Source organism: Mchenga conophoros, linkage group LG3 (genome assembly GCF_057382185.1).
Source record: "Mchenga conophoros isolate Kocher_MC1m ecotype Shallow Benthic linkage group LG3, M_conophoros_male_GT1.1, whole genome shotgun sequence".
NCBI lineage: Eukaryota > Metazoa > Chordata > Actinopteri > Cichliformes > Cichlidae > Mchenga > Mchenga conophoros.
Genome location: NC_140528.1, coordinates 55,781,561 through 55,796,342, shown reverse-complemented (window position 1 = coordinate 55,796,342; position 14,782 = coordinate 55,781,561). Strand labels below are relative to the sequence as shown.

Genomic DNA, 14,782 nt, shown 5'->3' with positions numbered 1-14,782 from the left:
TATGCTTATTCAAAGTTGGAGTAGATCAGGACACATTTTCTTTTCTATTGTTAAAAATATTTTTTTCCACTAATCTGATTTTTAAAATTTGTTTTTTAAGATGGCTATGCTCATAAATGTTGGTCAAAACTTTACTTTGTAAGTAAAGTTTGCACTATTAGTTGAGCTAATAGCAGAGCAAATATATTTGACACACAGGTTTCTAACTTAAGTTGTTGGTTACTGCAAAAAGGAGACTTTCAGGTTTTCCGAGATGGCGTTAAAAATTATTTTTCTCATTTCTGACACAACTTAAGGTCAATATCTGTATTGACAAACAAACATTACATTTTCCATTTTCTATATCTGTTTCAGGGTCCAAGAAGAAGACAAAGGTCATCAAAAACAATCCTAACCCTGTGTGGAATGAGGTAAGTCCTCCATTAAGCCACAAATTCATCAACCCATCATCCGTTAAAGTTCCTAAGTGTGTGATAATGCAATGTCAAATATTAAGTATATTTTAATTATTAATGTGAGAACAAGTTATAACCTAATTTAAAAGTAAGACATTGCTTGGTAAAGAACTCAAAGTGGAAAATGCAGGATGAGTCCTCCTCTTGCATACAGTCCTGGAGTCCTCATCAAAGTGAAGCATCCATAGATTCATATAGAAACTCAAAATACAGACAAAAATAACTGAAAACAAAAAAAGATCTAGTAAAGATATAAAGATAATGTTTTATTTGTTAGAATGGCAGCAGCCTTGCAATTTAGGTAAGTCTGTTGTTATGGTACATTAATCTACCATTGGGTCCTAACAATGCTAGTTTTGACTGCTTCTTTATTCATATCTGGTCGCAACATCAGGCCGCTCAAAGTGAGTAAAATAATTTGCTACCTGAAAGTTAGATCTGACTTGGAAATTTATAATAATTAACATAACTGCTTAAGATAGAAATTTGCTGTATGTAGTCAGCAATTTGCAATTAACGTGAAAGTTAGCATTAGCTAACGTTAGTCAGAAAAAAAACCTGTTTGATTTTACTTACACAAGCCTGTATGAATGATGTTTTGGGAATTGAAATCAACCCTGAATTGGCTTTCCCCTGGGTTAGCTTACCACCTATCTAGCATACCCTAAAAACACATTCAGTGCATTTAGTAAGTTTGCAACATTACGAGCTGGTGAAATTGTGACAACATCTCTGTATGAGCAAAATAACCAGACAAAAAAATTATTTGCAATTTGCAAGTACTTCACAAATATAATGCAATAAAGGTGCAGTAAGGATATTACAAAATATCATAATTAAAATGTTCTGCCTATAAGATCCCATTTTCACTCTTTTTTTTAAAAAAACATTTCTTTCCTTTGTGTCCGTCAGGGTTTTGAGTGGGATCTGAAGGGGATTCCTCTGGACTCTGGAGCTGAGATTCACTGTGTTGTTAAAGATCATGAGAAAATGGGGAGAAACAGGTACTCTGTGCTATGCTAATTATATGCATTCAGATGTGGCATCAAAACACTGAAGAAATATACAAAATGACCCTGAAAAAACTTCTTTAAGTAGTTTTCCTTTTATAGGCAGGCAAGTGTCTCAGATGGTGACAGATCCTATCATTAGAGATTTCCAAAAAAAAGAGGCATAATTGTTTTAAACAAGAAAAATAGATCAAACCCATAAATACAACTGAAGAGTAAAAGGGAAAGGTCTGTTTTAAACTCCAAACGGGCTATATTTACTTTTAATCTCTCATCACTGGCAGCTGTTTGTAAATCATTTTAAACCTTGTGCTGGCCAACAGACAGATAAAGAGGCGATATGTACAAATCACCCCTGGGATAATACATTTAGGATTGTCATACTATGTTTGACTAGATGGAGCTGCACATTGTCACAGTAGAGATGTGGCCAGAGGACCCCTCAGTGGGTTATTTTTGGATTACTTCACTCGATCAAGATGTCACACCAGTCAGTTCTTTCGGAAGGGAAGGGGCAGGAACCAAAGAATCAGGTCTTCCCCTCATTGTGGTATTTATTCTGCCAAATTCCCACCCATTCACTCTCTGTTGTGCTGAAAGATGAATGGATCCATAAATCAGCCACTCAAATTACAGTGGAACTTGACTGTGTCTCAGCTCTCAGCATAAATCCATTATCGTTGGACTAAGTATTTGTTTTCTAAGGAGCTTCAAGAAAAGCGATTGGTTGTCTTTAAGTTTCCTGAAGACGTTTCACCTGTCATCTGAGAAGCTTCTTCAGTTACCCACTACTGATCATGTGCCTCACCACATGAGCCAAAGTGTGAAAAAAGGCATGGGTCATGAGTTTTCCAATGAAACCATTGTGAGACCTTGCTACACCCTATCATGTGACTTATTGAGATCACCTAAAGCAAGATGGGATTGGGGGTTGAGGCACCTGTGGAAGGGATCTCAAAACCGCGTTGTAGGTGGCAGACCACCTCCTCTAATCAAAGATGGTCATTCACAGTGTGGATAGATAGCCTCTTGAGGGACAACTCCCACTAGAGTTTAAATGCCATTTGATTTTAGAACTGAAGGAGTTTCTCAGATGAGACATGAAACATCTTCAAGAAACTTAAAGAAGTTTTTTGTTTCATAACTGGATAGAGTACCATGACCTGGATGACTGAGAACTTACACAGCATTTTTTGTTGTCGGTGATTTTCTGTTCACCTGGACTTAATGTGTGAAGTACAAATTTGTCATTTTGGGGTGTATTTGCTTTTCCATGTTCCTTTGATCTCTCTAGGCGTTACAACTTTGCTTGACAATGTTGTACAGTAACAAAAATAACCACCAAGGTTGGGGAATAAATGTTGTAAGATGTCAGAAAATGACTGTGAATGGGGAAACAGGGAAACTAAGAGTTTATCAGAGACTAGGCACAGGTGCAACACCGTTAGGGTCATGTGGTAAGAGCTGTAATTCAGTCCTTGAAGTCTATAACAGATGGATATCACCAAATACTGGGTTTCCTTCTTTGAGAGGCTTTGCCAGATAATGCATCTCATTATTGGAGACTTTGGCAATGGCATGCATGCCTCCTCAAGAGTGTTCGTGCTTTGGCCAGATGTTGGGAAGAGGTTTTTTTGTTTTGTTTTTTTAACAAAGGAATGAATTTTGGGATCATCAGCTTTTCTTGGTTGTTGCTGAGCTGGTTAGTGCATTCCTAATTTTTAAGAATTTACCAGTCCTAAAGTTTTCTCTCTCTTTCTGATATGTTTATTTGATTTTTTCAGCCCAATGGTGGCTGACATATTAGGATGATCTGATATCGTCGTGTTGGTGTTGTTCCTGGAACAACATTTACAACATTGCAAGTGACCAATCACATTGTTGTGACGTTATTCTTTGGCGCGCCAAGCCATTCGTGCATTTATGAAATTCCAATGTTGCAAGGACAATATCAATTCTGCTTAGCGTTTATTAAAGGGTTAGGGTTAGGGTCCGGGTCCGTTGATCGGCGGACAGAGGCGGTTTCACGCAGCTTAAGTACAGTTTTTTGTTTTACCGGTTTTTCCCGAAGTCGCAAAAGTATGATGTCACAACATTCTGATTGGTCACTTGCAATGTTGATCCTGGAACAACATTTACTATGTTGATCTGGGAACAACACCAACACGACTATATCAGATCATGCGACATATTAATGTTGTCATTTCTTTGATTCTCATACTGGGACTTCCAGGGAAAATGTACTTGGGATCAACTCCAGCTGTGTCTTTAAAGATGTTATTTTGTAAATAACACAGTTGTTTTTAAGATCCATCTCTGTGTTTCTGGTGTGTGTCTCTTTCAGGTTTCTGGGGGAGTGTCGGCTAGGTCTTAGAGATGTGCTCAACTCTCCCAATTTCGCCGCCACCTTCACCGTCTCCTTGCTGGACACTAAGAGGAACAACACAGGGGTGAGCACACGGAACTGCACTGACTGATTAATCTGCAGCCTAACTGCGTCACAAGTCGATTATAAATGACTCAAAGTTTCCTCTTTTGAGCTTAAAATAAAGTGAGCAACATTTCTGAATCATAGTTGATTTGTTATTTCCTTCTTTGGGATCCTTAATAAAAAAAGAAGAATCAGAAACACAAAAATGTCTCTCCACAACAAATAAAATGAACTATAAATAACTGCAATTGATTTTATTAGATGGGTTTTTTGCTAATCTGCTGACTAAGGCTGATCAGGGCTGTAATGTCAAGAAAAATGGTCGACAGGTGGTTAGTGGGTGGGTCTTGGACTTGATGAGGCACTGATGTGTTCATGTGCTGCTGGGGAAATCCAACATGGATTTTCCGTTTATATTTCTTGTACTTTTTTGTTGGAAAATATGAACTCATGAGTTCAAAATTAGGCAAAGGTCTTGCTGGAAGCAAGAGATGTTCTTTATGTTTTTCATCTTTTTCCGTTTGTTCCAAGTGTGTGAGCACTACTATTTATCTTATATCAGCAAGGTTATGTCAAATTTAATTAACTCTAGTAAGCACTGGTACCACACTGCAAGAAAGTCCTAGCTTGCATGTTCTCTCCGTTCTGCATGTATTCTCTGAGGGTCCTTATGGCAGCCGGGATATTGTATTCTAGGTGTTTTTTTTTTTTGTTTTTTTTTTATTGTCATTGAAAAGACACCTAGAATACAGTATCTATTACTGACTAGTATTACTGGAGCCTTTTTCTTTAAAAAAAAAAAAAATAATACTTCTAATGATGAGAAACCTTCAGCAGCTGATGGTTATTCAGTGATGAAATGCTTGATTTTCTTTTTCCTCTAATTATACAACATTGCTCTATGGAGACCCACATTGACATAATACAGGTGTAGCCTAGAAAACCAGTCATCACAGCTACTGGTCTAACCCAACACCAACTAAAATAAAATTGTTCAGTAGTTTTAGTTTCCAAAAAAGCTCAAACTCAAATTGGTCTTTAAGAAGAAGATGCAGAAGTATAAGATCTGGGCACGCACACACATGCACGCACACACCTTGGCAGCCAAACCTATAGCAGCAAATGAAACACTGTTCTCTTCCCCATCCTTGCTTCCTGAAGCCAAAACAAAGTCTTCCTGTCACTGTCAGACTGGACCTGATTGATGCCACATACATGTGCGCACACCCACACACACACTGTATGCTATGTACAATGTGTGATTTATCAGGTTTTTTCTTCATTAGTCATAGAAAGCAAACTCTGTTACAAACAAAAATAAAACTAATATTGTTTCTTCAAAGATTTCTTGATGCATCTGCCCTTACAACTGTTTGCTTCCACAAACAAAATCTTACACAGATTCAGTGAGATAGAGCCAAGAAATCAAGAAAAACATGTCAAGATATTCACATTCTTAACATCTACTCCATAGAAACTGTAGTCTGACCAGAGTTGGACACGCCGAGTCTGATGAGTTTGTTTACAGAAACATAACAGCTTATCACTTAAGCTGCTTTTTCCTGTTGAAGGAAACAGTAGAAGCCACCCCTGCTACCACAGGGTAACTCATCTTGATTACAGTGTGCAGGAAACAGGTCTTTTCTGGTGGTGGTGGTGGTGGTGGTGAGGTTAAATGCCACTTTGAGTTTGGGTAGAGAACCATAAGTGAAGAATGGTGGGCTCGTCCAGGATTTAAACCAGGGACAAATTGCACTTTAAACTTGAACCAGACCAGTGAAACGGTTCTTTCTGCCAGTGTGCAGAAGTTTAACTACATATTTAATCCCTGAGATATCTTATATACAAAAGTGAAGTACTATTTCAACTGAAGGAAAGTCAGCACAACTCTTTGAGCTTAAACTAAACTACAGAAATCTATAATTGAATTACTTTGGTGAAATACAAATGGCTACAGGGGAGGTCTTCATCAGTAGGAAAAGTTGTAGCTTATACAAATAAACTATACAATTACACAATTAAAAGTCCAAATATTATGTTCTCCTTTGCATTTTCCGAAAGCGATCCAGTGTCCCAGACTGGAATCTTTGCCAGGCCAAGTCATGTTTGACACCCCTGCCCTAGACCAATGAGCCACATGTTTTATGCATAATTTGTGCTGAGGTGTATGATGAAGTGAAATTCTCTAAGTTTAATTAAACCAACTTGTAGGGCACAAAAAACCCCAAAACAAATAAAACTGCTAAAAAGTGCTAAAAAAATAATTGCAGTTCCTCAAAAGGCCTGTAGAGGCACTAAATAGAAGTCACGACTTCCTGTCTTAAAAGCTTAAACTTAACAGCATTAATCACAGCCTGGTTTAAATAACTGTTTTGGCCTCGTTGGATAGTTTCCACCACCAAAACAACTGAACACAGAGTGAAATGCTTTTATAACTCAGTCTTGCATCAGTTTTAGTAAATCTGAAGGTAGGGTGGCAAACTCTGTCTCTAAGCCTAACCCGGATGATACAGATGAATAGCATGGGTAGCATAAAGGCCACTGCAGTTAAGTTACTTATTAAGTGCCATCCGCTGACCTGCTCTTCCATCATCTTTTACTGTACTTTCTCCAGAGACGTATACAAGTGTCCTATGCATTCACTTCCTCTTTGCCTTCTTATGTATGATTAGTTCCAGCTGAGTGTGCACCTTTTCGCCCTCCTCTCGTTATCCTGCCTGTGTATTTAACTCCTCCGTCCTCAGGCCACAACAACAAACAGAGGACCATTTGTTGTTGTGGCCCCCCACATTTGCTGTGTGTTCTTGCGTAAGCACCATGTTCTCTAGCCATGTCATGAAATGTTGAGTGCAAGATTTTTAGTTCTAGTTTATCTTTTCTTTGTTTTCTTTCAGCGTTCATATACCTAGTTTTAGTTTGTGTTCTCCAGCAATAAAGCTGCCACCTTTAGTTAAGCATTTTGTCTCCAAGCCCTGCGTTTGGGTCCTACATTCTGCCTGCCACACAGCCAAACATGACAGATCTTCTACAAGTTGTGTTTTCTGCCTCCCATAGGCCACGCTGACCCTGCAAGTTTCCTACCTTCCTCCTCCGGGATCGGCTCCGATGTTTCAGTCTCCTCCCCAGCTGGACCCTCAGCCTCATAACAATCCTAGTGTGGAGCTGGACACGGTCACAAGTAACCTCAGCGTGTCATATAGTGAAACAATAATTGCAGTGGTGTGAAAAAGTGTTTACCCCTTTCGAGATGCTGTGTTACTTTTACAGCAGATGTAATGACACACACACACACACACACACACACACACACACACACACACACATATATATTTTGGTCAGCTGACCACTCCTGGGGGGTCACCACTGTTTCAAGTTTTCTCCATTTGTGGGTAATGTCTCTCACTTTGGTTCACTTGAGTCCCAAAGCTATAGAAATGCTTTGTAACCTTTTCCAGACTGCGCGATCTCAACACCTTCATTTAGAAACTGAACTGCATTTTGTATTTACTTATTATCTTTATCAAATATTTAAACTTATCTGATGATCTGACACATTTATGTGTAAAACAAAAACATACAAAGACCCTGGAAGAGTGCAAACACTTTTTCACACCACTCTATGTTTTTTTCCCCTTCTTCTGTTTCCATTTGCCCAACCCAGTGTCTCCATTTTGTTAGTTTACCCCAAGATTTATTTCCTGGGACTACTTTCTGTGCAGTGATCTCTCTGGATACTTTGGGCGAGGAGGATACAGAGAGTATGATGATGCTTGAGCCCACAGAGGACCAGGGAGCAGACGATGGACGCTCCATGGTGATAATTGGTCCTCAGGGGCCCCCGGGCCAGGAATCCCCCACCGCCCAGACGCCCAAGCGTTCACCGCCATCCTACCACACCCAAGGAGGGCTGAGGAAGAGGAGGAGAGGAGCCAGCAGTCAGCCCAAACAGCTACCCAACAAACCACAGGATCTACAGGTTAGTTACGATACTTAAAAAAAACACATTAAAGGAATACTTACACTCCATACATGTTGCTGTCCACACGTGTCCTCTTCCAGATTCGTGTGCGGGTCATTGAGGGACGACAGTTGCCGGGCATCAACATTAAACCTGTTGTTAAGATAGCAGTTGCCGGGCAGTCCAAGAGGACCCGAATCAGAAAGGGGAACAACCCAGTCTTTGATGAGGTGAGTAAATGTTTTTGCTGCTTTTTATTCTAACTTTACATGTTACTTTTTACTCAAACTTCAACTTGCATTTATTTCCCTCCACAGACTTTCTTCCTGAACTTCTTCGAGACACCCTCAGACTTGTTTGACGAACCCATTTTCATCACTGTGAGTGTGACGTTTTTCTCTCTCTTTTTTTTTTATTTGTTTACCTTGAATAAATCCAGCGTGTGGGAGAAATTCAACACTATCAGCGTTTCTTATTTTTATCAGAGTTATAATCGTTCTCTTTTTCAGGTATGTGACTCTCGTTCGCTTAGAACTGACGCCGTGATAGGTGAATTCAAGGTAAGAGCTTTAACTTGAGTCTATGATTTCTATGAATATTGGACTGCGGTGTACTGTGATAAATTAGGAGGGGGGGCACGTGTGCTTTGGAAATTAGAAGAACTCAAACATCTGTCTCTGTGTTCTGTTTTCCACAGATGGATGTGGGCACCATCTACAATGAGCACAGTGAGTATATGGTTGTTTGATTTAAACATTTTTAGGTGTATTTGCTTGAAAAAGTTTAAACAAAGATCTAAATGCTAAACTGTAAATTATGTCAGATTGATCAGTCTGATGACATTTTTCATTTACTTAGCTTTTAGCCATTTAGTCAGGCAGCTAGCATTCTCACCTCACCTCACAGCAAAAGGGTTCCTGGGCTTATTCCCTGACTTTTTCCCTTGTGTTAGCTGGGAAAGGCTCCAGCATCCCTATGACCCTGATTTGGATACGTGGTTATGAAAAAGGATGAGTGAAGAGCTGTTCTCACACATTGGCACTGCTGCTGTTCTACACAGCAACCTGGCAAATGAAAACTTGACAAATGTTAAAACGGTCTTTAACCTGCCAGGTCCAAAGACTTTGTGATGTCAGATTGAGTCAGGGTGCAAATGCAGTTAACTGTCCAGTGTATTCAACACTAGCAAGTCAGAGTCTTGTGTGCTGCCTACTGCCTGTGTCCATTTAGCTAAACCACATTAGTATTTCCAGGTATGAAAATGTTTCTGAACCATTAGATGATGCCACCCACCGGTTTTCTGAACCACTTTTTGAACCCTCTGTGGTAATTGTTTTTGCTGCTGCCACTTTGTTTTTTGGAAATAATGATATCTGGATAAGAAGTTGGAGTGCGAAGTTATCAGCTAAAGCTAGCAAGCTTGGATGGACAGCTGTATTCATAGACCTCACAAGCTGTAACATCTCACTTTAAAGGGTCCAGCAAACATTTATACAAGTGTTAAGAGAACAAAAAGCAAAACAAAACATATTTGAATGTATTATCATTGACTGTCAGGGCAGTCAAAATTAAAATATTTGAAGATATATTCATATCAGTGATACTGATGTGTTAAAATCCATTAAGTCTGTCAAACAATGATGCTTACAGCTAAATAGGAATCCAGGGTGATGATTGTATATAATATTTAGAAAATCAAGATCACTTTTTGGTCCATGCCAATCAGAAAGCTAAGGTTTTTTGTCACATGCTCCATGGGTTGCAGCTTGGTGTCATTATGTCTGGCTTTGTGTGAGAAAGGATAACTGTGAAAAGTTTCTCCTGACGTGTGTCAAAGCTGCTTTTGTTTATCCTGAATTTACAAGCTTCTGGCTTTAAACCTCTCTCTTCCTCCCCTCTTTTCAGGGCACTGCTTCTTGAGGAAGTGGCTTCTGCTTTGTGACCCTGACGACCTCTCTGCTGGGGTCAAAGGCTACCTGAAGGTCAGCTTGTTTGTCTTAGCAGCTGGAGATGAGCCACCGGTGAGTTTCATACTCTTTTACAAAATAGTCCTAGAAGGCTATGAGGTCAATCAAGTAACATGAGTTGTTCTATTTTTACATGGTTGTGCTTTTCTGTGCAACTCATTATCACAAGTGAGTATTTGTACTTTAATGTGATTGCAGGCTGATAAACGTGAGTGTGTGGAGGATAAAGAGGATATAGAATCAAACCTGTTGAGGCCTGCAGGTCTGTCTTTGAGAGGAGCCTCGTTCAACCTGAGGATCTTCAGAGCTGAAGACCTGCCACAGAGTGAGTCTCTGTTGTTATTCTATGCACATTTGATAAGCTTGAAAAAAAAAATGTATAAAGATTCCTAATATGCTTCTCTGTCTGAAGTGGACGATGCCTTCATGGATGGGATGAGGCAGATTCTTGGCTTTGATAGCAACAGGAAGAATCTGGTGGATCCTCTGGTGGAGATTCACTTTGCTGGCAAAACGGTGCATATGACTCTATAGAAGTTAATTACATTGATAAAATGATTGTTAGTCAACAACCAAATAAAATAAAACTGGAAAGCAAATACGTTTTTAGTTAATAAAAACAAATGAGGATTGTCTTGTTTTTCGTTGTCAGATTTGCACTAAGACTTTGGAAAAGAATGCCAATCCACAGTGGAACCAGCGCCTGGCCATGCCAGTCAGAGTAAGAAATAAAGACAGACTATTCTTGTGCCAAGAAGTTGTATTTTCATTGTCACTAGAAAGTACATGTTTTTTTTCTTTCTTCTTCCCAGTTTCCTTCCATGTGTGAGAAGATGAGGATCAGAATTCTGGACTGGTGATTTTCAGCTAAAATCTCCCTTTCTCACATTTGTTCATCAAACTTTGCATCATTATCAATATTATTTTGACCTCTTTAAAAGATGGGACACCACCAAAAAATAGGGGTGGGCAGTTAATTTCCCACATGAGGAATTGGGACTGTTGTGCAGTGCCACACCAATAAGCTGAACTCAGTTGTGCTCAGTACTAACTTTATCTCTTTATAAGTCCTAGTATTTCATGTAGAAATAGAAACATTAATTATCCCACCACGCCCTAGTGTATAAGATACATTTTGACCTATGTCATTTTGACCTATGCGCTTTGCATCCTTCTATGGCTTTCTCATTTTAGGGATAGAGCCAGTCACAACGACGTTATCGGCACCACCCACCTCTGTATGTCCAAGATCTCCGCCCCCGGAGGAGAGATAGATGGTGAGTAACAAGTTGCAACCAGTCTGAACTAGACTCTACCAGATCAGATTAGGCTGGTTCAGGCTGGATTTAAACTGCACCAAAGTGTTGAAACTTGCCTGGTTTGATTACTGACATCCAGTGATAATCACACTGTTTGAAGCGTTTAACATCACATTCAGCTCTGCCTGAAAGCAGTTAGCTTAGGGAAAATGCCCAACCTGTTTTAGAGATATTTTCAGCGAGGTTTCAGCTGATCATACAGGTCAAAATAAGGTTTTTGTCAACTTTAACTTCAACTTTATTCTTGAGCCACAAAACTATAAAAACCTTAGTTCTGTCTTCTATTTATATAAATATGTGTAATTTGAGCGGTTTAAACATGAGTGAAACAGCACTGTCTACACTGACAGCCTGCAGCCTGCTTCATTTTGTTTCATGGATTATCTTTGTGCTAGTTATTACCAAACAGACCTGCAGTGGTTGCTGCGGTAAAGTTTCTGGGCAGGTGTATGACAGACTACAGTGAAGTTCTACACCCTACAGGGTAAAAGTGAACACAGTACTATAGATCAAACACTGAGCTTTATTCGGTTTATTTTTTTTAACACGTCAGCTCAGGAAATGACCCAGTTTGATTGGTGTGGTTGATACTCCCTGCAAACACTTAAGTTATTAACTTAGTACCCTCAGGAGCTGCAGCCTGAATCAGTAGATGCATCTGTTAGACTTTAAACAACTTCTGCCACGGTGTGTGTGTTGTTACACCATTTGCTCACACGTTTACTTGAACAATTAGACGTGATAACTGTTTGTCTCAGGTGCTGCTGTCTGTGTTCACAACAGACTTTTCCACTCTCTCTGATGAAATTTTTGCTAACCTTGTTGACTGTGTGCTTCGACAGCAGTTCTACTGGATAAGTTGTTTTTGAATAAGCAAAACCATCCTTACAAGTGGTGCATATTATAGGATTTCCCTTCCCACTTTGTTGTGCACACAACACAATCAGTATTACTGACACTTTTAAAACTGAGATTTTGACTGTGTTGAAGGAATGCCTTCAAGTGTGTGCAGCTTTGAAATACACCACTTTAACTGAATGCATCACTTTATAGTTTATGGCTTTGCTAGTGTGTTAGTTTTCACCAGGATCTCATAAACATGTCTTTACTGTTGTGGTGACTTCCAAATGTGCACATCTCAGTTAATGTCTTTGTTTTAGCGTTTGAAAACTTGAAGTGTAAAGTTTTGAAACACAGAATGAACCTGTGGTTTGTGCATAAAATGCATGGATGTTTCTTCAGTGGCATGCATGAAGACTAACTCGGTAATGTTTGTGTGGGAAACACTGACACTGCTTGAGTTTTCAGTCTTTGATGCCCCCAGCTGCAAAAAAAGAGAAGGTGCATGAGCTTTGATCACTGCTTGTGGTAAATGTAATTTCTTCTTTGTCTGGAATACGTGAATAATAATGAGCCATTTTAACCAGACCATGATAAGGAAACACCAGAAAAGTAATAGAACATTACTCACCAACCGGCCTCAATCAGTCCGACTCCCACCTCTCCCCTCCACTGTCACTCAGCATCGGATCACCCCAGGGCTGCGTTCTCAGCCCCCTACTATACGCCTTGTACACATGTGACTGTACACCAACCCACCCAACAAACGTCATCGTCAAGTATGATGATTACACCACTGTTGGTTGGGCTCATCTCTGAAGGAGATGAGACAGTGTACAGAGCAGAGGTAGAGAACTTGTCCTGCTGGGACTGTATGCTTCTCTGAGCCATGGTCTGAGTAACCTTCATCACTCAGGCAACTCACATACAGACTTTATACTCAGATCAAGTATTTTTGCACTACTTCCAAGCACTTTGCAACATGTTCTCTAAAGTGTTTTATATACATTTCTCTTGTCTTGTGTATATATCCCCGTATATATTTCTCATCTTTGCTATTAATTCCTGCAGTCTACCATTTATATTTATTATTTAATGTGGCGCACCCACAATTTCATTGTACATGTACATTGACAATAAAGGGCTATTATGTTCTATTCTATTTTATTCTATTGTATCAGTGCAGTAAGCTGTGTCACTGTGCCAGAAGTATTGCAGTACTCAAGAAAACTCTGTTGTATTCTATGGTGCTGCAAAAAAGACCCTTTTTCATCCACTACATCCCTCATTACACCTGGTTTGAAAAAACAAAACAAGTTGGCAAGAGTAAAAATGTTTAACTTTAGGCTTCGAAAGAGGACTTAACGATCCATGGTGGCTGTGTACATCTTTAATAACCACCCATGGTTAAAAGTGATTCACTCACCTTCATGTTTTTCATCAGCTCTTTTCCTCCTTTCTTTAACTTTTGTTGCCAATAACTGTGAGTGATTTCCTGTTTCATGTTGTAAGGCCATCAACCAGATTTCCCTCCAAATCTGACTCACACATAGTGTTGATGCTGCTTCTGGCAGCAAGGGTCTAACTTTATCAGCATTGTTTATGTGGTAAAAATAACAATAATCAGGGACAAAAATATTTAATCTTTCATAGACTTTCTAAAGTTTTTCTAAAAGTATTTTATATTAAATACCTTTTTCTGCCATTACTCGGTTGCCCACCTTGTTTAAAGTCATGTACTTCAAACAAGCTAAGCTGAAGTGTTTTGCATGTCGTGTTTGGGCTTTGAGTTTGAGTGGCGTTCAAAACACATCTGTTTCCTCTTGTTCTGTGATTCTGAACCATCCTTCCTTTCTACGCATTCAGATGACTTGACTCCACGGAGCGTCCACTCTGGCAGTACGTCCACCATCCTCTCTGTACTGTAACGCTTTTGTGTGCAAGAGTTGGGCAGTCATTTGCACTGTCTCACTTCACTGTTGTGATGTTCTCTTCTCTAAACTCAAATCTCCTTCAATCATGGTTAAATTTTGGAGAAATCTAGAAAATATCTAATCACTGCAATTGTATTTAATCATACCTGCTTGATTCTAATCATAGTTCTGCATCTTAACCCCTCCATAATAAAACATTATGTCCTTTTTGTCCCCACAGTGGATGACAGTCTTGGTTTCCTGCCAACGTTTGGTCCATGTTTTGTAAACCTATACGGCAGCCCCAGAGAGTTCACCGCCTTCAATGACCCCCATGAGGCTCTTAACTTGGGAAAAGTAACCTATTTATCTTTGTTAATGCGTTCATGATCTCCATGGCTAGTTTCAAGTCCTTTTGAATTCTATATCATGTTCATTTTGTAAACTATGGACCCATTTGGAGCACAAAAAGGAGAATTAGGCAGAGAATTAGCCTGCTTTTGTGCAGGCCCAGTCTGTATCAGATGAGCACACAGTGTCCTTTGGTTTTAAAATATCAAGATGTTGTTGGATCAGAACATTCAGCTCAAGGCTTCATTAGGAATGGTATCACATGTTTTACAGTACAGTACAGGCTGTGGAGGTGTATTTGTTTAAAGGTTATCCATGGTTATCTACACAGACTGGGTTTGTAATGACAAACTGTGACAGTGCCAGCGTCTGTCCCTTTTTTCTGTCCGTCAGGGGGAGGGCGTGGCATACCGAGGCCGGGTTTTACTGGAACTTACCACGAAACTGGTGGACAAGCCAGAGCAAAAAACTGAAGACATACCCTCAGATGATCTTTTGGTGGTGGAGGTGAGAGATTAGGACCTGATTCCAGATAGAA

The 14,782-nt window shown here is 39.6% G+C and overlaps 1 protein-coding gene across 5 annotated transcripts in view; it reads left to right on the top strand.

Moving 5' to 3' along the window:
• dysf (dysferlin, limb girdle muscular dystrophy 2B (autosomal recessive)) overlaps positions 1–14,782 on the top strand; it is a 103,158-nt gene that overhangs the window by 15,013 nt on the left and 73,363 nt on the right. For 3 of the 5 annotated variants that reach the window (XM_085263571.1, XM_085263574.1, XM_085263573.1), the window contains exons 2-18: positions 355–410; positions 1,368–1,459; positions 3,810–3,915; positions 6,951–7,074; positions 7,616–7,872; positions 7,956–8,084; positions 8,172–8,234; positions 8,364–8,414; positions 8,552–8,582; positions 9,760–9,875; positions 10,020–10,146; positions 10,234–10,337; positions 10,474–10,542; positions 10,634–10,677; positions 11,016–11,098; positions 14,135–14,250; positions 14,638–14,751. In XM_085263571.1, the coding sequence (XP_085119697.1) occupies positions 355–410; positions 1,368–1,459; positions 3,810–3,915; positions 6,951–7,074; positions 7,616–7,872; positions 7,956–8,084; positions 8,172–8,234; positions 8,364–8,414; positions 8,552–8,582; positions 9,760–9,875; positions 10,020–10,146; positions 10,234–10,337; positions 10,474–10,542; positions 10,634–10,677; positions 11,016–11,098; positions 14,135–14,250; positions 14,638–14,751 (1,682 nt within the window). Of the gene's footprint in view, positions 1–354; positions 411–1,367; positions 1,460–3,809; positions 3,916–6,950; positions 7,075–7,615; positions 7,873–7,955; positions 8,085–8,171; positions 8,235–8,363; positions 8,415–8,551; positions 8,583–9,759; positions 9,876–10,019; positions 10,147–10,233; positions 10,338–10,473; positions 10,543–10,633; positions 10,678–11,015; positions 11,099–13,846; positions 13,880–14,134; positions 14,251–14,637; positions 14,752–14,782 lie in introns of all 5 variants that reach the window. The other 2 variants (XM_085263572.1, XM_085263570.1) reach the window with 1 other exon arrangement.